The sequence below is a fragment of the Macaca nemestrina genome, chromosome 9, assembly GCF_043159975.1.
Source record: "Macaca nemestrina isolate mMacNem1 chromosome 9, mMacNem.hap1, whole genome shotgun sequence".
Lineage (NCBI taxonomy): Eukaryota > Metazoa > Chordata > Mammalia > Primates > Cercopithecidae > Macaca > Macaca nemestrina.
Window position 1 is genome coordinate 122,319,413 of NC_092133.1, and position 24,905 is coordinate 122,344,317.

Consider the following 24,905-nt stretch of genomic DNA (forward strand, 5'->3'; position numbering starts at 1 on the left):
CTCAGAGCAAGGTGAAAAGATTAACCAAAGTGGAAGTAGTGAACTGAAGCTGAATATCAAATCCCAAGAGGGGTGAAAAGGACTGGCATGCAGGAAAGCAGCAGCAACCCTGAACTGGGTTAGAATAGCATCTGCATTAGGTGGAGCAGCAACAGAAGGTATGTCAAAACAGGAGGTTGATCAAATAAGTAAACTATTAAAAATAGTAAGAGTCAGGTTTCTGTCTGAGAATCATAAACATGGGGGAAAAAATTAAAATGAACCCTGTTTTGTTGGGCTAGATTTGGAGAAGTTACCATAAGCATATGGAGTTCAATATATAGAGATGGTTACAGTAATAGAGAGGTGTGTGTGTATCTATATTCACATAATGAATCAAAAGTATTGTGTGACCTCACAGCTTGTTCTTTTTTTTTTTTTTTTGAGACAGAGTCTCACTCTGTTGCCCAGGCTGGAGTGCAGTGGTACAATCTCGGCTCACTGCAACCTCCAACTCCCAGGTTCAAGCAATTCTCCTGTCTCAGCCTCCTGCGTAGCTGGGATTACAGGTGTCCACCACCATGCCCAGCTAAATTTTTTTTTTTTTGAGATGGAGTCTCACTCTGTCGCCCAGGCTGAGGTACAGTGGTGCAATCTCAGCTCACCGCAACCTCTGCCTCCCAGGTTCAAGCAATTCTCCTCCCTCAGCCTCCTGAGTAGCGGGAATACAGGTGCCCACTACCATGTCTGGCGAATTTTTGTATTTTTTAGTAGAGACGGGGTTTCACCATCTTGGCCAGGCTGGCCTTAAACTCCTGACCTCATGATCCACCTGCCTGGGCCTTCCAAAGTGCTGGGATTAGAGATGTGAGCCACCGGGCCCAGTCAATTTTTTTTTTTTTTTTTTTGAGACAGAATCTCACTTCGTGAGCCATATCTCTTCCTATATATATTCAAGTATTTATATTTATCTATATAGTGGTTGTGGTAGGGATTATAATTTTCTTATCAGTAAATTCAGTCTACTGAGTGTACCACTCTTTTTTTTTTTTCTTTTTGAAACGGACTCTTGCTGTGTTGCCCAGGCTGGACTGCAGTGGCACTATCTCGGCTCACTGCAACCTCCACCTCCCAGGTTCAAGCAGTCCTCCTGCCTCAGCCCCCTGGGTAGCTGGGACTACTGAGTAACTGGGACTAGTAGAGATGGGGTTTCATTGGCCAGGCTGGTTTCAAACTCTGGACCTCAAGTCATCCCGCTGGTTTCGGCCTCCCAAAGTGCTAGGATTACAGGCCTGAGCCATCACGCCTGGCCCACAGTTTTCTACATAGATATAGAAACAATATAGATGTGAATTTATAGAAATATGTATCTCTGCAGGAATGCACACACACATACACACACATTTCCTAGCCATGCTGACTGAGAGTAGCAATAACCCACACCTAGCACCCACTTTGGCTCCTAAATATTATTCCTGCCTAAAAGAAATCAAGGCTCCTCAGAGAAATGGTGATTTCAAAACTACAGCAGGAATAATACAAGATGAGCTTAGATTATACTGCTGTGTCAGAAGTAGAGAAATGCTTCTCTGAAATGATAGGTCAAAAGACACAGAAGTCAGCTTAAAGAGGTCCCACCAGGCAAACCTGAGACAGTATGAACATCAAAATAAATGACATTAGTGGAATATGACTTATTAAAATAAAATAGCATAAGTCCATACTAATAGAAATACTAGGGAGTAAAGAAAGCTTTACCTTACAGTGGAATGTCAACTGATGAATGTAAAAGAAAGGGTGAAATTAGAAAACCTTGCCATCAATCCTAGTCATAAATTAGGTCAAGAGACATCAATGAATGCTAAAATTAGTGAGGAAAAGGCACAAGGAACAAGATGTTTATATACGAAGAACTTCCCCCACAAAATCCACACTGACTATGAAGAGAAAAAAGATTAACCTCACAGTGGAGAAACCTGACAGACACACCTTAACCAAGTGATCAAGGAAAAACTGAAATCATGTACCACCTGATAGGATGCAAACAAAAGAACACAGAATCATACATGCGATACTCCTGCTAAAAACATAACTGTATTTAATCATGATGAAACATCAGGCAAATCCAAATAGGGGGTCATTCTACAAAGTAACTGGCCTGTTATATTCAGAAGTATCAAAGTTATGAAACTCAGGGAAAGACTGAGTTACTATTTGAGATTTTAAAAGACCAAAGAGGCCCGGGCGGGGTGGCTCACACCTGTAATCCCAACACTTTGGGAGGCTGAGGCAGGCAGATCACTTGAGGCCAGGAGTTCAAGAGCAACCTGGCCAATATGGCAAGAGCCTGTCTTTACTAAAAGCACAAAAAAATTAGCTGGATGTGGTGGTGCAAACCTATAATCCCAGCTACTCAGGGGCTGAGGCACAAGAATCACTTGAACCCAGGAGGTGGAGGCTGCAGTGAGCCGAGATTGCACTACTGCACTCCACCCTGGGTGACAGAGCGAGACTCTGTACAAAAATAAAAATAAATAAAAAGGCCAAAGAGTCAAAATGCAGTTTGTGATTCTTTTGCTATAAATATGTCTACAGAAACATGAATGGGTTCCAAAGATCAGACAGTAATAATGTATCACTGTTAATTTCCTTATTTTGATGGCACCTTGTATATTCCCAAGAGAATATCCTTCTTTATGGGAAATTCTGAAGTATTCAGGGGCGACAGCATATTATATTGGTAAGTTACTCTCAAATGGTTTAGGGAAGGAAGAGTTCTTTTGTACTATTCCTGCAACCTGTTTGTAAGTTTTAATGCTTTTAAAATTAAAAACAAAAACAAGGTTTTTAAAAATGAACTTCCAAAGCACTAAAAAAAAACAAAAAGTACATTAATATAAAGATTTTCTTTGCAAAGCATCAAAGGCAGAAACAATAAAGAGTATTTGCATAAATGACCTCAAAAATGTAAACTTCTGCATTAGAAAAAATTAACCTGCTAGAATCCCAACAACTATGAAAATGTAATAAAATTAAAAACCAAACATTAAATTATGGGAAAAAACACGCACAACAAATATATAAGACAAAATAATATGATCTCTAAAACACTTTGTAAAAAAAATTATAATATTAAAACAAACAGATATGGAAAGGTCAATTAACATACATGAATAATCTTCAAAAAAAAAAAACTTTAAAATAATTAACCTTACCAGTACTCAAATAAACTCAATCAAACATTTTAATATTTTTTTTACTAGAAAGAATAGCAAAGTTTTTAAAAGGGTAACACAGTGTACCTAACATAATATAGAGTTATGAGCAATCTCACATATAGCTTAATACAGGGTAACTTCTGGAGGACAATTTCACACAATGTATTTACTGAAGCTTCCAAAATGTCCACACACTTTTACACAGATGCTAGCAGTGTATACTAAATGCCAGACATCAACTAGGCCCTTCAACCACAAAGGGTTGCTTAATTAAATTTACTGTTTGGGCCGGGCGCGGTGGCTCAAGCCTGTAATCCCAGCACTTTGGGAGGCCGAGGCGGGTGGATCATGAGGTCAGGAGATCGAGACCTGGCTAACATGATGAAACCCCGTCTCTACTAAAAATACAAAAAAAAAAAACTAGCCGGGCGTGGTGGCGGCCGCCTGTAGTCCCAGCTACTCGGAGGCTGAGGCGGGAGAATGGCGTGAACCCGGGAGGTGGAGCTTGCAGTGAGCCGATATCGTGCCACTGCACTCCAGCCTGGGCGACAGAGCGAGACTCCGTCTCAAAAAAATAAAAATAAATAAAATAAATAAAATAAATAAATAAATAAATAAATAAATTTACAGTTTGTTAAATCTCATGATATTCTGTATTACAGACTAAGTATCTATTCAAAATACAGCAGAAACACAATTTATTGACACACAAAAGATGCTGTGTAAGTTTCAAAAGCAAACAAAAAATATAAGCAAAAACAATTCAATTTTTTTGTAAGTATATACTATAAGCAAAAATATACAGGAAAAAACCTGGATGAGCTTGAATGAGAAGATTATGAATGATTTTTGTCTTATATTTATTTATTTGTCTGTATTTTCAAGTTTTTAAAATAAATATTAATTACCTAATCTGTTTTTTTACACAAAAACATTTAAAATCTTAAAGCTGGCTGCTATTTCTTCCAAGGATGGAATGTGTACCTTCAATTAAATAGTAAAACTATATTTAAAGGCACATTGGGTAATGGTGAAACCTAAAATGGAGAGGAGAATAAAACAATAATATAATATGTACTAAATGAAGAAAAATATACAAGAAAAAAGCACACTTTTTTTTTTTAAGGTCAACAATAAAAACCATATCTTGGGGTACAAATAACTTTGGCAGGGGAGACAAGTAACATTCTAATACAGGACTGTTTTTCAAAAAAGAATGTGATACACTGTAATAAATATTATGCAAAATAATAATTAATTCAAATTTAACAGACTCTTGATACTTGAAAGAACAAAAGAAGTAGATAATTCCTAAAAGGCCGATCTCTAAGGATTAAAATATCCTGTAAATCGTAGAATACTAAATACCTAGGTTACTATAAAAGGTAAGACAGTTTTGCTTGCTTTGTACTCCTGTGACCTTAGTAACATATTAATAACATTTTAATAACTGTAGTTTGGTGTAGTAATTTTTTTTCCATATCTCCCCTAAATTTGATGGAGAGCTGTAATTTTAAAAACACAAAAACTTCCTTTCTACTTCCCAGCAGTGATATTTAAACAGTAATAAAATAATATCCACTGTACCTTATTATAACGATCATGCGGAACAGACTGTAAAACAATTGGTTCCATTGTGGAAACATTGGCAAATTGTACCTCTGGAATATACAGGGCACAAACCACATGGGCCCAACCTAAAAATAAATAAATAAATGTCATATTTTCAGTTTTATCAAAAGCAAATTAACATTATTAACTTCCTTAACAGATCCCTCAAATGTCTGTTGAAACAAATGTACAACAAGGACATTAACAAATTCTCATTGCTGTCTTACTTCCATTGCTTGAGAATACTCAAACCACTACTAAAACAAAGCATTCTTATCATTTCCCCAGTTATGATGTACAGTAATATAAATAAAGGGAAACATTCATAAATTCAGATGTCGGCACTAACACTTCTTATACAGGCGACCAAATATTCACATCAACACTACCTCTGAGAACCACTATAAAAGGAGTTTTTAAAAGTTTAATACTTATGATAAAATTTAATAATTTAATCTTAATCATTTTAAACATCAACATGAAATTATTTTTATCTTAGTGTCACTATTTTTAATATTAGTAATAATCATTTCACTATTTTAATTTGAAGTGTGTTAAATTTCCTATGAAATATATATGTATATATTTTTTTGAGACAGAGTTTCACTATTGTTGCCCAGGCTGGAGTGCAATGGTGCGATCTCGGCTCACCGCAACCTCTGCCTCCCGGATTCAAGCAATTCTCCTGCCTCAGCCTCCCAACTGAAGGTATTAAAGAGCTGATATGATAGTGAGGAGTTTCTGGGCTAAAACTGGAAGAGAACGAAAGTTCTAGGTATAGTTTTTGGCCACTTTTGCCCGGGGGACATTTGCCTATTTCAGAGAAAGCAGTGGTGAGGATGAAGGGTACTTTTTTTTTTTTTTTTTTTTTTTTTTGGAGAGAGTTTCACTCTTGTGGCCCAGGCTGGAGTGCAACGGAGCAATCTCGGCTCACTGCAACCTTTGCCTCCCAGGTTCAAGCAATTCTCCTGCCTCCACCTCCCAGGATTACAGGCATGCACCATCACACCTGGCTAAATTTTGTATTTTTAGTAGGGGTGGGGTTTCTCCATGTTGGTCAGGCTGGTCTTGAACTCCCGACCTCAGGTGATCCACCCAACTCAGCCTCCCAAAAAGCTGGGATTACAGGCGTGAGCCACTGCGCCAGGCCTGAAGGGTACTTTTGACAGACTCAGAGGCCTAACAGTACAGGGATGTACATTCACAACCAACCAAGAGAAAAAGGGAACAAGTAAACCCCTCTCCTTTCAGATGCAACACTGAAGGGCAAACCAGGGGTAAGAATACACTAAAAGTACATAGACCCTCAAAGAGACTACACCAGGGCTCTGACCATCTCAAACTCTGAAATTTGACCAAGATAATCTTAAATTACAACCCCCAAGGCACCAAGCAGATGCAAATATACATCTATCCTCTCTAAAAGAAAATAGTATCATCTTGGCTACAAATAATTTCTACCCTTTTTTTTTCTGAGACAAAGCCTTGGTCTGTCACCCAGGCTGGACTGCACTGGCGTAATCTCGGCTCACTGCAACTTCCTCCCAGTTCAAGCAATTCTCCTGCCTCAGCCTCCCAAGTAGCTGGGATTGCAGGTGCCCACCATCACAGCTGGCTAATTTTTGTATTTCTAGTAAAGACGGGGTTTCATTATGTTGACCAGGCTGGTCTTGAACTCCTGACCTCAAGTGATCCGCCAGTCTCAGCTTCCCAAAGTGGTGGGATTACAGATATAAGATACCACACCCAGCCTAAAATTTCTTAATTACATATAATTTCCAGCACAATAAGTACCAAACACATGGACAAGACAATATGAACGAAAATAAGGAGAAACAAGAAAATCAAAACAGATCAGTATTTGAGTTATCAGATAAAGATTTTAAAATAAGTATGCTTACTATGATCAAGTACACACAAGACAAAATTCTAAATTGATGCAAAGAACTGAAAACTATAATAATAAATTAAAATTCCAGAAGTAAAGCGCAAATTTAGAAATCAGCCAGGCACAGTGGCTCACATCTGTAAGCCCAGTACTTTGGAAGGCTGAGGCGGATCGCTTGATCAGGAGTTCAAGACAACCCTAGGCAATAAAGTGAGACCCCATCTCCACAAAAAAAAATAATGAGCCAGGTGCGGCGGCATGCACCTATAGTCCCAGCTACTCAGGAGGTTAAGGTGGGAGGATTGCTTGAGCCCAGGAGTTGGAAGTTGCTGTGAACTATAATTGTGCCACTGCAATCCAGCCTGGGTGATAGAGACCCAGGTGATAGAAAAAAAAAAAAAAATCAATGGGTGGGATTAACAATGGTTTAGACATGGATCAAAAGAGAATTAGTACGAACAAAACAGGTCAGAAGAAATCCAGAATGTTAGCACAAAACACAAAAGTAAGAAATATAAAAAATGGAATAACACACATGAAAAATGTAATAGGCAGACGGGTCTAACACACACGTAATCAGAATCTCAGAGAAATATAAGAGAGAAAAATGGCATGAAAGCAGTATCTGAATTGATAATACCTGAAAATTTTCCAGAACAGAAGACCCAAAGCCACTGACTGAAGAACCACTACAAATCAGAGTAATATAAGATATACACCAAGGGACATTAATAAAACTACAGAAAACTAAGGGAAAGAAATGAAAATCTTAAATTATTATCAAATAATTATCAAACGAAAAACTAGGTAACTAAATAAAGCCAGAAAACATTTTTTTAAAAAAAGATTTCCATTAAAGGAAACACCAAACAATTTTCCTTGAGTAATAGGAAAATGATTCCAGAAGGAAGTTCAGAACTGAAGAAAAATATGAAGAGCGATAAACATGTAGGTACATTTAATATATGATGAACATAAAGAACAATAACGCCTTCACACTCATTTACAATACAAATGACCATTAAATATTAAAACACTGGAAAGGTTTGTGAATGTATGCAGTTTTTGTATAAAACTATAACAAAGACTGGAAAAGGAACAGATAAACGAAGTCTATATGGTTTCATTCTACATTTCGTGTTAAGTGGTACACACAGGCCGGGTGCGGTGGCTCATGCCTGTAATCCCAACACTTTGGATAGCCAAGGTGGGCAGATCACTTGAGGCCAGGAATTTCAGACGAGCCTGGTCAATATAGCGAAACCATGTCTCTACTAAAAATACAAAAATTAGCTGAGTGTGGTGGTGTGTGCCTATAGTCCCAGCTACTCAGGAGGCTGAGGCAGCAGGACTGCTTGAACCCAGGAGATGGAGGTTGCAGTGAGCCGAGATAGTGCCACTGCAGTCCAGCCTGGGCAACACAGCAAGAGTCCGTTTCAAAAAGAAAGAAAAAAAAAAAAGTGGTACACTCAGTAGACTGAATTTACTGAGAAGAAAATTATAATCCCTACCACAACCACTATATAGATAAATATAAATACTTGAATATATATAGGAAGAGATACGGCCAAGAAGGCAATTTAAGGCAATTTAATATAATTAATTAAATTTACATGCAATACTAACCAGTTGCATTGTTAAACTGACTAAAATACAGCACTAAAAAAAATCACAAAAAGAACAAAGAGAAATGAGAAATAAGAGGGAAAATCAATGTTAAGAACAAATAGCAGAAGACTTCTACTTCTGTCCAAGACAGACTAAGATGTTCAAGAGAAAGCCACAAGGGAAACTGGAAAATGTCTTGAACGGAATGGCAACAAACATGAAATTTATCAGAACTTGAGACGTAGGCTGGGGGCAGTGGCTCACGCCTGTTAATCGCTTGAGCTCAGGAGTTCGGGACCAGCCTGGGCAACATGGTGAGACCCTGTCTCTACAACAAATACAAAAAACATTCGCTGGATAAGGTGGCATGCACCTGTACTCCCAGCTACTTTAGGGCCTAAGGTAGGAGGATCGCTTGAACCCAGGAGGTCGAGGCTTCAGTGAGCCAGGATCACACCACTGCCCTCCAGCCTGGGTGACAAACTGAGGCCCTGTCTCAAAACAATAACAACAGCAGCAAAAAAAAAAAAAAAAAAAAACAACTTCTGGGATTCAATAAAAGCAATAGAGAACAACTTACAGCATATATATTTTCATTAGAAAAGAAAATCTAAATTAAAAGACCTAAGGTTCCACCTTTATAAGTTAGAAAAGAAGAGGAATATATAACACATAGTAAGTAGTAGGAAGGAAATAATAAAGAGCAGAAGTTTAACAAAATAGAAAACAGGGAGATGAAATAAAAATTAACAAAGCCTGGCCGGGCGCGGTGGCTCAAGCCTGTAATCCCAGCACTTTGGGAGGCCGAGGCGGGCGGATCACAAGGTCAGGAGATCGAGACCACAGTGAAACCCCGTCTCTACTAAAAATACAAAAAATTAGCCGGGCGCGGTGGTGGGCGCCTGTAGTCCCAGCTACTCAGGAGGCTGAGGCAGGAGAATGGCAGGAACCCGGGAGGCGGAGCTTGCAGTGAGCCGAGATCGCGCCACTGCACTCCAGCCTGGGCAACAGCGTGAGACTCCGTCTCAAAAAAAAAAAAAAATTAACAAAGCCCAAAACTTTCTTTAAAAAGGTCAACAAAATTGAACAATTCTATTTGGACTGGTCAAAAAAATAAAAATAAAAACAAAGAAAAAACCAGAACACAAATCGCCAACATCAGGAATAACAATGAGGTAATTACTGCCAATGCTAGCAAAATTAGCAAAATAATAATAAAGTACTATTGGCGGCCAGGCATGGTGGCTTGCACCTGTAATCCCAGCACTCTGGGAGGCCAAGGCAGGTGGATCACCTGAGGTCAGGAGTTCAAGAGCAGACTGGCCAAAATGGTGACATCTCTACTGAAAATACAGAAATTAGCTGGGCGTGGTGGTGCCTGCCTGTAATCCCAGCTACTCGGAGGCTGAGGCAGAGAATCACTTGAACCCGGGAGGTGAAGTCTGCAGTGAGCCGAGATCATGCCACCATTGCACTCCAGCTTGAGTGACAAAGCAAGACTCCATCTCAAAATAATAATAATAATAATAATAATAATAATAATAATACTATTGGCAACGTCAGTCCAACAATTTCAGCAACTTATACAAAGAAGTCAAATTTCTTGGAAAAATAGACTGCACCAAAATTGACTTAAGTATACAAAAATAGGCTGGGCCCAAGGGCTCACGCCTGTAATCCCAACACTTTGGGAGGATCAGGCAGGAGGACAGCTTGAGCCCAGATGTTCGAGACCAGCCTCGGCAACAAAGCAAGACCACTTCTCTCTACAAAAAATACAAAAAGAAAAAAATATTAGCCAGGCATGGTGTGTCTGTGGTCCCACCTATTCAGGAGGCTGAGGCAGGAGGATCACTGGAACCCAGTAGTTTGAAGCTGCAGTGAGCTATGACTGCATCACTGCACTCTATCCTGGGCAACAAAGACAAACAGGAAGAGGAAGAGGAAGAAGAAGAAAAAGAAGAGGAGGAAGAGGAAGAAGAAGAAAAAGAAGAGGAGGAAGAGGAGGAAGAGGAAGAAGAGGAAGAGGAAGAAGAGGAAGAGGAAGAAGAGGAAGAAGAAGAAGAGGAAGAAGAGGAAGAGGAAGAAGAGGAAGAAGAAGAGGAAGAGGAAGAGGAGGAAGAGGAAAAGGAGGAAGAGGAAGAGAGGGAGGGAAGGAAGGAAGGAAGAAAGCAAGGAAGGGAGGGAAGGAGGGAGGGGGGAAGGAAAGGGGAAAAAGGGAAAGGAAAAAGGGAAAGGAAATAGGGAAAGGAAAAAGGGAAAGGAAGAAGGGAAGGGCAGGGCAGGGCAGGGCAGGGCAGGGCAGGGCAGGGCAGGGCAGGGAAGGGAAGGGAAGGGAAGGGAAGGGAAGGGAAGGGAAGGGAGAAAAAGGAATGTCCCTATACTTTTGCCAAAAAACGAATTTATCAAAAATTTTCCCAGAAAAGTTTCAGTTTCTCATGAAGTTCTATATAGAATTCAAAGAAAAATAACAGGCCGGGCGCGGTGGCTCAAGCCTGTAATCCCAGCACTTTGGGAGGCCGAGACGGGCGGATCACGAGGTCGGGAGATCGAGACCATCCTGGCTAACATGGTGAAACCCCGTCTCTACTAAAAAATACAAAAAACTAGCCGGGCAAGGTGGCGGGCGCCTGTAGTCCCAGCTACTGGGGAGGCTGAGGCAGGAGAATGGCGTAAACCCGGGAGGCGGAGCTTGCAGTGAGCTGAGATCCGGCCACTGCACTCCAGCCTGGGCGGCAGAGCGAGACTCCGTCTCAAAAAAAAAAAAAAAAAAAAAAAAAAAAAAAAAAAAACAAAGAAAAATAACACCAAATTTACACAAACTGTTTCATTTTAAGTGACCAGCATAATCCTCAACAAACACCTGACAAAACCACTATAATTCTTAAACAGAGAATTAAAGTACATGACAAAAATAAAATATATGTCAGGATAAGGGCAAGTGAATTTACAGTATCCTAAGAGTTTTAGAGGATTCAGAAAGGAAAAAAAGCACATAGTAACGTTAACTTTTTTTAAGCTAATAGAGAGGGTAGAATGGAATGAGTGAAACAAATCAGAATAGGAAAGACAAATACAAAACATTTAATGGAAAGTTTATACCAGGTGCAGGGATTCCAACATTCTCAAAGCTGAGGCAGGAAGATCACTTGAGCCCAGGACTACAAAGCTACAGTGAGCTAGGATCCTGCTACTTGCACTCCATTCTGAACTACAGAATGAAAACCTGTCACTTAAAAAAAACAAAACTTCAGAATAGTGAAGGTCTTTCTAACTAATAACTCAAAATACAGATGTCATGATAGATTAATAAACTGAACAAAATTAAAATAAAAAACTCATGCATGGTAAAAAAAAAAAAATTTTTTTAAAGCACAATATAAATAAAGACTAACCAGATGGGTAAAAATTAGTCCAATTCATATCAAAACAGCATAATAATATACGAGGGGCTCCTTATTAACACTCCAATAAATCAAACTAAAAAGATCAACAACTGTGGCTGGGCATGGTGGCTCACACCTGTAGTCCCACCAGTTTGGGAGGCCGAGGTAGGTGGATCCCATCTCTACTAAAAACAAAAAAATCAGCTGGGCATGGTGGCATGCACCCATAATCCCAGCTATTCAGGTGAGTGAGGCAGAAGAATTCCTTGAACGGGGGAGGCAGAGGCTGCAGTGAGCCAAGATCAAGCCACTGCACTCCAGCCTACGTGACAGAGGGAGACTGTCTCAAAAAACAAAGAAAAAGATCCACAACCAAGTCAAAAAGCAGACCAAAGAAGAGAAAAAACAAATTGCTCTTCAAACTATAAAAAGATGTGAACTTCACTAATATTAAGAGAAATGCAAAACTACTGCTTGGATATACAAACTTTTACCTGTTAGATTACCAAAGGTATGAAGAACAGCTCTTTTATTCATATATTGGTAAAACTGGGAACACATATTGGTAAAACTACAGGGCGAATAATTTTGGACTATCTATCAAAATTAACTGCAAAACTCCTTTGACCCAATGTTTCCACCTATGGAAATTAATAATCCTATTGTATACAAGCAATGTGACATATATACAAGAGTTAGTCATCAAAGTAGATCAAAAAGTGCATCAACACTGATTGATTAGATATTAGATAACATGGTTAAAAAGAAAAAAAAAGCTCTATACTGAAAACAAGATAAATTGTTCACGCCAGGTACAGTGGCTCACACATGTAATCTCAGCACTTTGGAAGGCCGAGGCAGTAGGATCACTTGAGGTCAGGAGGTCACCACCAGCCTGGCCAACATCGTGAAACCCCACCTCTACTAAAAATATAAAAATTAGCAGGGCGTGGTGGCACATACCTGCAATACCAGCAACTTGGGAGGCTGAAGCAGGAGAATCACTTGAGCCCGAAAAATGGAGGTTGCAGTGAGCTGAGACTGCACCACTGCACTCCAGCCTGGGCAAATGAGCGAAGCTTCAAAAAAACAGAAAATCAAAGAAAAAAGAAAAGAAAAGTCTCAAAAAAAAATAAAAATAATAAGATAAATTGTTCAGTGAAAAAAATTAAGACGCAGAAGAGTATATAATATTAACCCATTTGTATAAAGATGGAGGGAGTAATTAAGTATTTGTCTATTCACATTTGAATATGCAAAAGAAACCTAGAAAGATATGCAAGAAAGTAGTAATTACATGGTAGCAGGAAAGCTATTGATAAACTGGGCAGATGGGGAACAGGAATAACAGGAAGAGTTTTCAATATATTTTTAAATTTTCTACAATCTGACCGTATAACATAGTCTGAAGATCCAACTGTAAAATATATATAGCTAACCAAAATCATTGTATTTTTACCTTTTATTTACTGATACCATTACTCTAATTTATGCCAAAACTACTTTAGAGGTGGCTACCCAAAATGGAGAAGAGTATAGTAACAGTAGCTAAACCTCTACTTTTTTTAGCTGCCTCATCATACATGCCATGGTCTAATAAACTCAGGTCTACACATTTCAGAATAGTACTGAGTTGTAGAAAAATATGATTTTTCTGACAAAGATAACTGAAAGTGGAGAAGAAAATGAGTAATACACAAGGGTCCATAGGAAAGTATGCCAAATTGTGATACAGAAGTCAGCATTTCTTTTTTCTTTTCTTTTCTTTTTTTTTTTTTTTTGGACACAGGGTCTCACTCTCACCCATCCCAGGGACTGAAGTACAGTGGTGTGACCATGGCTCATTGCAGCCTCGACCTCCCAGGCTCAAGCCATCCTCCTGCTCAGCTTCCCAAGTAGCTGGAACTAAAGGCACGTGCCACCATGTGTAACTAAGTCTTTTTATTTTTATTTTTTATATTTACTTTTGCAGAGACCAAGGTCTCCCTATGTTGCCCAGGCTGGTCTCAGACTCCTATGCTCCAGTGAGCCTCCTATCTTGGCCTCTCAAAGAGCTGGGATTACAGGTGTTGGGCAGCACACCCAGCATAAAAGTCAACATTTCTTTATATTCAAGCAACAAAGATCCTCAGAGTTAAATAAAATTAGCATTCACTAGAAACATCATCTGTCTAGAGATACACAAAAGAGAAAAAAAAGAATCTAAAACAACAGATTTTAGGTCTAACCACAACAACAAAAAAATGTGGCTCATTTAAAAAAAAATAAAAATTCCTAACATAAGAAACTATATCCATTTTAAAAAATAGGCTTTTTTTTTTTTTGGAGACAGTCACCTTTGCCATGCAGGCTAATGAGCAATGGTTCAATCTTGGCTCACTGCAACCTCTGCCCCCCGAGGTCAAGTGATTCTCCTGCTTCAGCCTCCCAAGTAGCTGGGACTACAGGCACGCACCACCACACCCAGCTAATTTTTCTATTTTTAGTAGAAACCAGGTTTCACCATGTTGGCCAGGCTGGTCTCGAGCTCGACCTCAGGTGATCTGCCTCCCTCGGCCTCCCAAAGTGCTGGGATTACAGGTGTGAGCCACTTCGTCCAGCCAAAAAAATAAGAATTTTAATTAGAAGTATGTATTTAATAGATCATTCTGCATAAAACAGCCAATGCTTAAGTTTGTCCACAAAGTAGAAAACTTGTGGGTCAATACAATAAGGATTCATAAATTATAGCCACTACTGTTAAAAATGAGTAGAAAGGCCGGGCGCGGTGGCTCACGCCTGTAATCCCAGCACTTTGGGAGGCCGAGGCGGGCGGATCACAAGGTCAGGAGATCGAGACCACGGTGAAACCCCGTCTCTACTAAAAATACAAAAAATTAGCCGGGCGCGGTGGTGGGCGCCTGTAGTCCCAGCTACTCAGGAGGCTGAGGCAGGAGAATGGCGTAAACCCAGGAGGCGGAGCTTGCAGTGAGCCGAGATCGCACCACTGCACTCCAGCCTGGGCGACAGAGCGAGACTCCGTCTCAAAAAAAAAAAAAAAAAAAAAATGAGTAGAAAATGCTGTTTAATTTGATGAAATAAAATAAACTACCAGGTATCTGAAAATACTCCACTGCCCCAGTTTTCAGTAACATTTTTTTTCAAGAAATCTCTGCACTTACCCCCATTATCTGTTCTTTTTAAAGCTCCATCCTTATGGGGACAAAGTTCACATCTCTATAAAAAAAAAGAAACAGGTAATGAAGAAATATTTCAGATTATCCAAAATGTAGTAGCTTCCCTGCAACTTCAAAACTACTGAAAATGTGAGAGCAGCATTTGTACTATTTGTCCCCAAGAATATTTCAGAACATTCTTCACAAACAGTTGTTCTCGATGACATGTGATCTCCTTCAGAGGACAAGTAATTTTTTTAAAATACATTTTAACTTTTAAACTCCTGCCATGAGCCAGGCGCAGTGGCTCACGCCTGTAATCTTAGAACTTTGGGAGGCCGAGGCAGGCGGATTACCTAAGGTTGGGAGTTCGAGACCAGCCTGACCAACATGGAGAAACCACGTCTCTACTAAAAATAAAAAATTAGCCAGGCGTGGCGGCACATGCCTGTAATCCCAGCTACTGAGGAGGCTGAGGCAGGAGAAGTATTTGAACCTGGGAGGCGGAGGTTATGGTGAGCCAAGTCACGCCACTGCACTCCAGTCTGGGCAACAAGAGGGAAACTCCATCTAAAAGAAACAAAACAAACAAAAAAAACTCCTGCCACAGTTTTCTAAATCTTACATTAATAAAAACACAAAGATGCTGGGATCATTTACCTGGGGAGTGGGAGGAGAAACAAAAAGGTCCTCTCAACACAGGAATGGGGCAAGGCTTTTAATATCTGCCTGTTATCTGTTTACTTCCTGTCTTACGGTCAGCTAGGATGACTGCCGTCAAGTAGGTCTGGTTTCTCTTAAAGAGCCAAACTCAAGAATGTAGAATTTTAATTTAAGTGGCAAGAAATGATTTCATGTATGCTGATTTCCCTTCTGAAAGGAATTAGGCTAATCAGCTATTATTATTCAAAGACAATGGTACTCAAAATTTATTGTGGATCCCTCTCCCTCCCATGCTCAGAATTTAAAACCAAAAATAAATGTAGAGCCAGCACTACCACTTCTTACGAAACACAGTTAAGTTTCAATGGCATTGTCTTACTATGAAGAATATGTTCCTGAAAGTCACACTTGAGCATTATTTATATCCCACTTTGTTTCCAAAAGAGGTTTTGCAGCACACAATATAGTAATATAGGCCGGGCACAGTGGATCATACCTGTAATCCCAGCACTTTGGGAGGCTGAGGTAGGCAGATCGCTTGAGCCCAGGGGTTCAAGACCAGCCTGGGCAACATGGCAAAATCCCACCTCTACAAAAACACACACACACACAAACACGAATTCGCTGGGTGTGGTGGTGGCACACCTGTAGTAGAGCTACTCAGCAGGCTGAGGCGGGCAGATCAATTGAGCCCGGAAGGTCAAAGCTGCAGTGAGCCATGATTATGCCAATGCACTCCAGCCTGGGTTACAGAGTGGACCCTATCTCAAAAAAACAAACAAACAAAAAAAAAAAGTGTGTGTATAAATATATACACACACACACATATATACCTATATGTGTATGTATGTAAAGATACACACACATTACATACATATATACACACACTTTATATATATACACACATATATACAAACCCTACATATAAATATATATACACTTACATACATATACAAATTACAACAAAAAATTAGAGTAGAAAATTAAGTTGCAATAGTTCTAAAAGTACAGAAAGTATAAGCCAAAAAAGCCTACTGAGGCCGGGTGCAGTGCCTCACACATATAATTGCAGCACTTTGGGAGGCCAAAACAGAAGGACCACTTGAGGTCAGGAGTTCGAGACCAGCCTCAACAGCAAAGTGAGACTTCATCTCTACAAAAAATAATTAAGAAATAGAGCCTATTAGCCGGGCGCAGTGGCTCACACCTATAATCCCAGCACTTTGGGAAGTGGATCACGAGGTGAAGAGATCGAGATCATCCTGGTCAATGTGATGAAACCCCATTTCTACCAAAAATACAAAAAATTAGCTGGGTGTGGTGGCGTGTGCTTGTAGTCCCAGCTGAGGGAGGCTGAGGCAGGAGAATTGATTGAAACCGAAAGGCGGAGGTTGCAGTGAGCCGAGATTGTGCCACTGCACTCCGGCCTAGGCAACAAGAGCAAAACTCCACCTCAAAAAATAAATAAATAAAATAGAACCTATTGATAAAGTTTGGATATTTGTGCCTCCAAATCTCGTGTAAAAATTTAATCCCAATGCTGAAGGTGAAGCCTAGCAAAAGGTGTTTGGGTAATGGGGGCAGATCCCTCGTGAATGTCTTGGTGTTTTCCTTGTGGTAATGAGTGAGTTTCTTGCTGTTGTTAGTTCACGTGAGATCTGATTGGTAAAAAAAGCCTGCCATCTTGCTCCCTTCTCTCACCATGTGACACTCTTGGTCCCCATTCCCACTCCCCCATGAGTAAAAGTTTCCTCAGACCAAAGGTGTTGGTGGTATGCTTGTACAGCCTACAGAACTGTGAACCAAATAAACCTCTTTTCTTTATATTAATAATCTACCCAGTTTCCAGTATTCCTTTAATCTAAAACAGACTAATACCGCTATATTTCTTGCCTTTCAGTATTTCACTCTCCTGATTTTCCTATTACCTCTTTGGCAGCACCTTTCTGATCACCCTATCAAACCTTTAAATGGTGAAGTTCCTCAGTGCTCTGGCCTAAGATGTCTCACTATTTCACATGAAACACTAGGCAATCTTATTCATTATCCAAATTTCCATTACCAATAAATTATAAAAGTAACAGTGACTCCCAAATTTTATCTATTTGTATCTGTCCTTAGGTTCAGGTATAAAACTCTATATACTACGTAAACACTTTATTTTATTTTATTTTGAGACGGAGTCTTGCTCTGTTGCCCAGGCTGGAGTGCAGTGGCTCGATCTCGGCTCACTGCAACCTCCACCTCCAGGGTTCAAGCAATTCTTCCGCCTCAGCCTCCCAAGGAGCTGGGATTACAGGTGTGTGCCACCATGTCCAACTAACTTTTTCTATTTTTAGTGGAGATGGGGTTTCGTCATGTTGCCCAGGTTAGTCTCAAACTCCTGGCCTCAAGTGATCCACCCACCTCAGCCTCCTAAGTGCTAGGATCACAGGAGTAAGCCACCGCACCCAGCCTACATAAGACACCTAAAACACTCCACAATTTATGACAAAACCTGCTCTTCCTGCTCTTTCCATATATTGGTAATGATATTTTCAATGACACATTGCTCATGTAAGACACCTAGTGGTCATAATCTTTGACCACTTCATACCTTACTCCCTAACCTCACTTTTAATCCATAACTGTATTGTGCCCTTCCTCTTCCTCAAAACTGGTGAGATGTGCCTATCTCTCTCCATCTCCAGTATTACCCTACTTAAAGCCAGCATCACCTTTCATCAAGACCACTTCAGTCACCTTCTAAATGCAGTAATCCCTCAATTATCCATGGAAGAAACATTCTAAGAACCCCAGTGGATATCTGAAACAACAAATGGCACTAATAAGCACTTGATTCTGTTTTTTGCTATACATACTTACCTATAAAAAAGTTTAATTTATAAATTAGGCACAGTAACAGATTAACAACAATAATAAAATAGAACAGGCCGGGTGTAGTGGCTCATACCTATAATCCCAGGACTTTGGGAGGCCGAGGTGGACAGATCACCTGAGGTCAGGAGTTCGAGACCAGTCTGGCCAACATGGTGAAACCCCATCTCTACTAAAAATACAAAAAAATTAGCTGAATGTGGTGGCACACACCTACAGTCCCAGCCAAGCAGGAGGCTAAGGCACAAAAATTGATTGAACCTAGGAGGTTGCAGTGAGCCAAGATCATGCCACTGCACTCTAGCCTGGGCAAAAGAGAGAGACTCCACCTCAAAAAAATTTAAAAAAAAAAAATTACAACAATCTACTACAAGAAAAGTTATGTGAATGTGGTCTCTCTTAAAATACAGTCTGCGGCCGGGCTCGGTGGCTCAAGCCTGTAATCCCAGCACTTTGGGAGGCCAAGACGGGCGGATCGCGAGGTCAGGAGATCGAGACCATCCTGGCTAACACGGTGAAACCCCGTCTCTACTGAAAAATACGAAAAACTAGCCGGGCGAGGTGGCGGGCGCCTGTAGTCCCAGCTACTCGGGAGGCTGAGGCAGGAGAATGGCGTGAACCCGGGAGGCGGAGCTTGCAGTGAGCTGAGATCCAGTCACTGCACTCCAGCCTGGGCGGCAGAGCGAGACTCCGTCTCAAAAAAAAATAAATAAATAAAATAAAATAAAATACAGTCTGCATAACAACAACAGCATATACAATGGTGGTTCCATGAGATTAAATGGAACTGAAAAACTCCTATTGCCTAGTGACGTAATGATGTAATAGCCATAGTAACACGACAGAGTAATTTTTAAAATAAATTTAGTGTACATTAAGTGTACAATGTTTATAAAGTCTACAGTAATTGTAGCAGTCCATTATCTCACTGCTATAAAGAACTACCCGAGACTGGGCAATTTATAAAGAAAAGAGGTTTAATTGACTCATAGTTCCACATGGCTGAGGAGGCCTCAGCAATCTTTCAATCATGGCGGGAGGGGAAGCAAGCATGTCTTATATAGCAGCAAGCAAAAGAAAGAGAATGTGTACATAGGAAAAAACTGCCACTTTCAAAACCATCAGATCTCAAGAGAATTCACTCACACTCATGAGAACAGGATGGCGGAAACTGCCCCGATTATCCAGTCACCTCCCTCCTTCAACACATAGGGATTACAATTCGAGATGAGATTTGGGTGGGGATACACAGCCAAACCCTATCAGTAGTGTACAAAAATGTCAAAGGCTTTCACATTCACTTACCACTTACTCATTGACTCACCCAGAGCAACTTCTAGTCCTGCAAGCTTCATTCATGGTAAAGCCCTATACAAGTGCAATTTTTTTTTTTAATCTTTCATACCATTATTTTAGCTGTACCTTTTCTATGTTTAAAAACACAAATACTTACCATTATGTTAAGTTGCTTACAGGATTCACTTATGAAATGTACAAGATTGCAACCTAGGAGCAATAGGCTATACCACGTAGCCTAGGTATGTACTAGGTTATACAATATAGCTTTAAGAACATTCTAAGATGATTGTGTAATGATGAAATCACCTAATGAGGTATTTCTAAGAACATACTTCCCTCCTACATTACACAACACATGATTCTACCTCACTGTACTCTACTCACCTATTTTCAGAGGGGTTGACCATGGTTAACTAACTAAGGGAAGCAAAACCGCAGATAATGGAAAATGACTGTAGTCTCCTAATATTCACTCTTAACCAACTATCACCAATCTGCAGAATGAACTTTTCACAAAACAATGTACTTCAGAAATGCAAATCCAAATATACCACTGCCCACTAAAAAACACTTCAAAGGGCTGGGCGCGGTGGCTCAAGCCTGTAGTCCCGGCACTTTGGGAGGCTGAGGCAGGCAGATCATCAGGTCAAGAGATCGAGACCATCGTGGCCAACATGGTGAAAACCCATCTCTACTAAAAATACAAAAATCATCTGGGTGTGGTGGAGCACCTGTAGTCCTAGCTACTCAGGAGACTGTGGCAGGAGAATTGTTTGAACCTGGGAGGCGGAGGCTGCAGTGAGCCGAAATCGCACCACTGTACTCCAGCCCGGTGACAGAGCGAGAATCCATCTCAAAAAAAACAAAACAAAACAATAAAAACACTCCAGTAGTTTTCCTGCATCATATAACCCTTTCCTATCTCCACAACCTTCCCTCTTTCCAACATTTCACGTTATGGGCAATGCTGGCTTTTTATTCTTTCAATTCTATAAATTCTCCACAGCTCATTCCCACTTCAGAGGCTTTTAATGGATTGTTTTTACTCTAAATGGAATATTATCATTCACTACACCCTCTTCTGCGGCTGGATAACTTCTATTTATCCCGCAGGTCCTTGCTTAAAGTCACTTCATCAAAGACAATGTCTCTGAATCTCCAGATGAGGTTAGGTGACATATTATGATTTACCTATGCTTTCCTTCTAGGGATGTATTACAATTACAATTAACTATGCAATTAACTCCTCCACTAGATTACAAGCTCCATGTTATGGCTATAGCTAGCCACTCCTAACATCAGACACAGTCTCCAGGCACAATAACTCAAGAACTACATGATGAAGGGATAAAGGGAACAAAATCACAAACATCCCATTGATGCTATAACCAAAAAGAAAAAAAGAAAAAAAAATTGAATTTTAAAAAATAGGCCAGGTGCGATGGCTCATGCCTGTAATTGCAGCACTCTAGGAGGCCAAGGCAGGCAGATGACATAAGGTCAGAAGTTCAAAACCAGCCTGGCGAACATGGCGAAACCCCATCACTACTAAAAATACAAAAATGAGGCCGGGCACCATGGCTCATACCTGTAATCCCAGCACTTTGGGAGGCCAAGGCAGGTGGATCACAAGAGATCAAGACCATCCTGGCCAACGTGATGAAACCCCATCTCTACAAAAAATACAAAAATTAGCTGGGCATGGTGGCACATGCCTGTAGTCCCAGCTACTCGGAAGGCTGAGGCAGGAGAATCACTTGAACTTGGGAGGTGGAGGTTGCAGTGAGCTGAGATCGCACCACTGCACTCCAGCCTGGCAACAGAGCAAGACTCCAGCTCCAAAAAACAAAAAATTTAGCCAGGCGTGGTGGCAGGCACCTGTAATCCCACCTACTCAGAAGGCTGAGCCACGAGAATCACTTGAACCTGGGAGACAGAGGTTGCAGTGAGCTGAGATCAAGCCACTGCACTCCAGCCTGGGCAACAGAGCAAGATTGTCATCAAAAAAAAAAAAAAAACAGTCAATATTCATTTTTATATGATTTCGATGACACCATAATCCTATTCTTTTGGAAGGCAATTAAGCAATATGAATCAAGAAAAAATCCAATTTAATTACTTCACTTCTAGAGAGCCAAAGCAAATATATATAATGTAAGATACAGCATTTATAAATTACCTTTGTGTCTTTTATATCATTTATATATTTTACTTTCAAGACATGAATATGTATGTACAAAGATATTTTATATAACCATTTATAACCAAAAAACTTTTTTATAAAAGTCTGGCTGGCTGCAGTGGCTCTCACTTGTAATCCCAGCACTTTGGGAGGCCGAAGTGGGTGGATCACTTGAGGTTAGGAGTTCAAGACCAGCCTAGGCAGCACGGTGAAATCTCATCTCTACTAAAAATACAAAAAATTAGCTGGACGTGGTGACGCGAGCCTGTAGTCCAGCTATTCGGGAGGCTGAGATGGGAGGATCACTTCAGCCCAGGGGGTCGAGGTCACACCACAGAACTCAAGCCTGGGTGACAGAGTGAGATCTCATCTCAAAAAAAAAAAAAAGCCTAACGGCATAACAACGATGTAACTAATACACTACTTACAAAGATTTTTAAACAAGTTAAAAAAGAGGGGGGAGGGGGGAGGGATTGCATTGGGAGTTATACCTGATGTAAATGACGAGTTGATGGGTGCAGCACACCAACATGGCACAAGTATACATATGTAACAAACCTGCACGTTATGCACATGTACCCTACAACTTAAAGTATAATAATAATAAATTAATTAAAAAAAAAAAAAGTTAAAAAAGATAATTCACTGGGCCAGGTGTGGTGGCTCATGCCTGTAATCCCAGCACTTTGGATGCTGAGGTGGGCGGATCACAAGGTCCAGAGATTGAGACCATCCTGGCTAACACAGTGAAACCCCGTCTCTACTAAAAATACGAAAAATTAGCTGGGCATGGAGGCGGGCACCTGCAGTTCCAGCTACTGGGGAGACTGAGGCAGGAGAATGGCATGAACCTGGAAGGCGGAGGTTGCAGTGAGCTGAAGATTGCGCCACTGCACTCCAGCCTGGGCAACAGAGCGAGACTGTCTCAAAAAAAAAAAAAAAAAAAAACAAATTCACTGAACATTAAAAGAAAATATACAAAATAGGCTGGGCACAGTGGCTCACGCCTGTAATTCTAGCACTTTGGGAAGCCGAGGCAGGCAGATCATGAGGTCAGGAGTTCGAGACCAGCCTGGCCCACATAGTGAAACCCTGTCTCTTACTAAAAATACAAGAAACAAAAAAAATTAGCCGGGCATGGCGGTGTGCACCTGTAATTCCCAGCTACTCCAGAGGCTGAAACAGGAGAATTGCGTGAACCCAGGAGGCAGGGGTTTCAGTGAGCCAAGATCGCGCCACTGCATTCCAGTCCAGGTGACAGTGCAAGACTCCATCTCAAAAAAAAGAAAAGAAAATACACAAAATAGGCCAGGCGGGGTGGCTCATGTCTGTAATCCCAGCACTTCAGGAGGCCGAGGAGGGCGGATCATAAGGTCAGGAGATCGAGACCATCTTGGCTAACACGGTGAACCCCGTCTCTACCAAAAATACAAAAAAAAATTAGCCGGGTGTAGCGGCAGGTGCCTGTAGTCCCACCTACTCAGGAGGCTGCAGCAGGAGAATGGTGTGAACCTGGGAGACAGAAGTTGCAGTGAGCCAAGATCGCGCCACTGCACTCCAGCCTGGGTGACAGAGCGAGACTCTATCTCAAAAAAAAAAAAAAAAAATACATTAATAGGATTGTGGTAAGGATGGTAAGATTATAAATGATTTCTTTCCTCTATTCTAAACTATACCATTTCCGTTATAATGTGAAGTTTTATGGAAAAATGTCCCTAAATGCTAATTAAATCTGCCCACTGAAGATAAACCTATAATAAATAAAACAGGATGTCTCAGCAACAAAAAAAAAAAAGAGAAAAAGAAAGACAGACACTATAAGCCGAGCATGGTAGCACCAGTCTGCAGTCCCAAATACTCAGAAGGCTGAGGCAGGAGGATCACTTGTGCCTGGGAGTTCGAGGCTGCAGTAATATAATCGCACCACTGCACTCCAGCCTGGGCAAAAGAGCAAGACTTGATCTCAAATTAAAAAAAAAAAAAAAAAAAGAAAGAAAAAACTTTTTAAATACCAAAAATACAACATGTGAAGTGAAAATTTCACTAGGCAAGCTTCAAAACAACAAATCTGAGATGACAAAAGAGTCAGTGAACTTGAAGCTATACCAATAGACAGAATCTAATCTGAGGCCAGGTGTGGCTCACACCTGTAATCCCAGCACTTTGGGAAGCCGAGGTGGGTGGGTCACCTGAGGTCAGGATTTCGAGACCAGCCTGACCAACGTGGAGAAACCCTGTCTCTACTAAAAAATACAAAATTAGCCAGGTGTGGTGGCACACACCTGTAGTCCCAGCTACTCAGGAGACTGAGGCAGGAGAATCACTTGAACCCAGGAGGCGGAGGTTGTGTTGAGCCGAGATCGCACCATTGCACTCCAGCCTGGGCAACAAGAGTGAAACTCCATCTCAGAAAAAAAAAGAAGAATCTAATCTGAAAAAGAAAATACAGATTAAAAAAAAAAAAAACAAAAAAACAAAAACAGGGCTTCAGGGACCCACAGTACAGTACCAAAAGGTCTTACGTGCATAACCAAAGGCCTAAAAAAGAAGAGAGAAAGAATATGAGGCAGGAAAGAAAATTTTGAAGAAATGATGGCTGAAAATTTCTTCAATTTGAAAAAAGACAAATTCACAGATTTAAGAATCTCAGCAAACCTCAAAGAGTCAAATGCCTTGCTAAAAAGCAAACACAGAGGCAGAAATCTTGAAGCACCAAAAGAAAATGTCACATTACACAAAGGGAACAGTGACTGGATAAACGGCAGATTTCTCATCATAAAATATGGAAGCCAAAAGAAAGGAAACTAAAATAATTAAATTGCTAAAAGATAAAAGCACTGTCAACACATAATTCTATATCCAACCACAATGCCCTTCAAAAATAAAGGTGAAATAGGTACTTTCAGATAAAAGAAAGCAAACACAACTTATCACCAAAAGATACGCCTTGCAAGAAAGGCTAAAGAAATTCTTCAGAATTAAGAGAAATGAGGCTAGAAAATGCAAATCTTCAGAAGACAAAGAAGACTACCACAAATG

At 40.4% G+C, this 24,905-nt stretch overlaps 1 protein-coding gene across 15 annotated transcripts in view; it reads right to left on the bottom strand.

Annotated features, from left to right (window-relative positions):
* Positions 1-24,905, bottom strand: part of LOC105480072 (MLLT10 histone lysine methyltransferase DOT1L cofactor) — a 219,205-nt gene that overhangs the window by 146,083 nt on the left and 48,217 nt on the right. For 14 of the 15 annotated variants that reach the window (XR_011608212.1, XR_011608213.1, XM_071070398.1 and 11 more), the window contains 2 exons: positions 14,852-14,906; positions 4,785-4,894 (listed from right to left, as the gene is read on the bottom strand). Coding sequence is in view for 13 of the 15 variants with exons in the window: in XM_071070398.1 (XP_070926499.1) it covers positions 4,785-4,894; positions 14,852-14,906 (165 nt within the window). In the remaining 2 variants the exon portion in view is untranslated. The remainder of the gene's footprint in view (positions 1-4,784; positions 4,895-14,851; positions 14,907-24,905) is intronic. The other variant, XM_071070408.1, reaches the window with a different exon arrangement.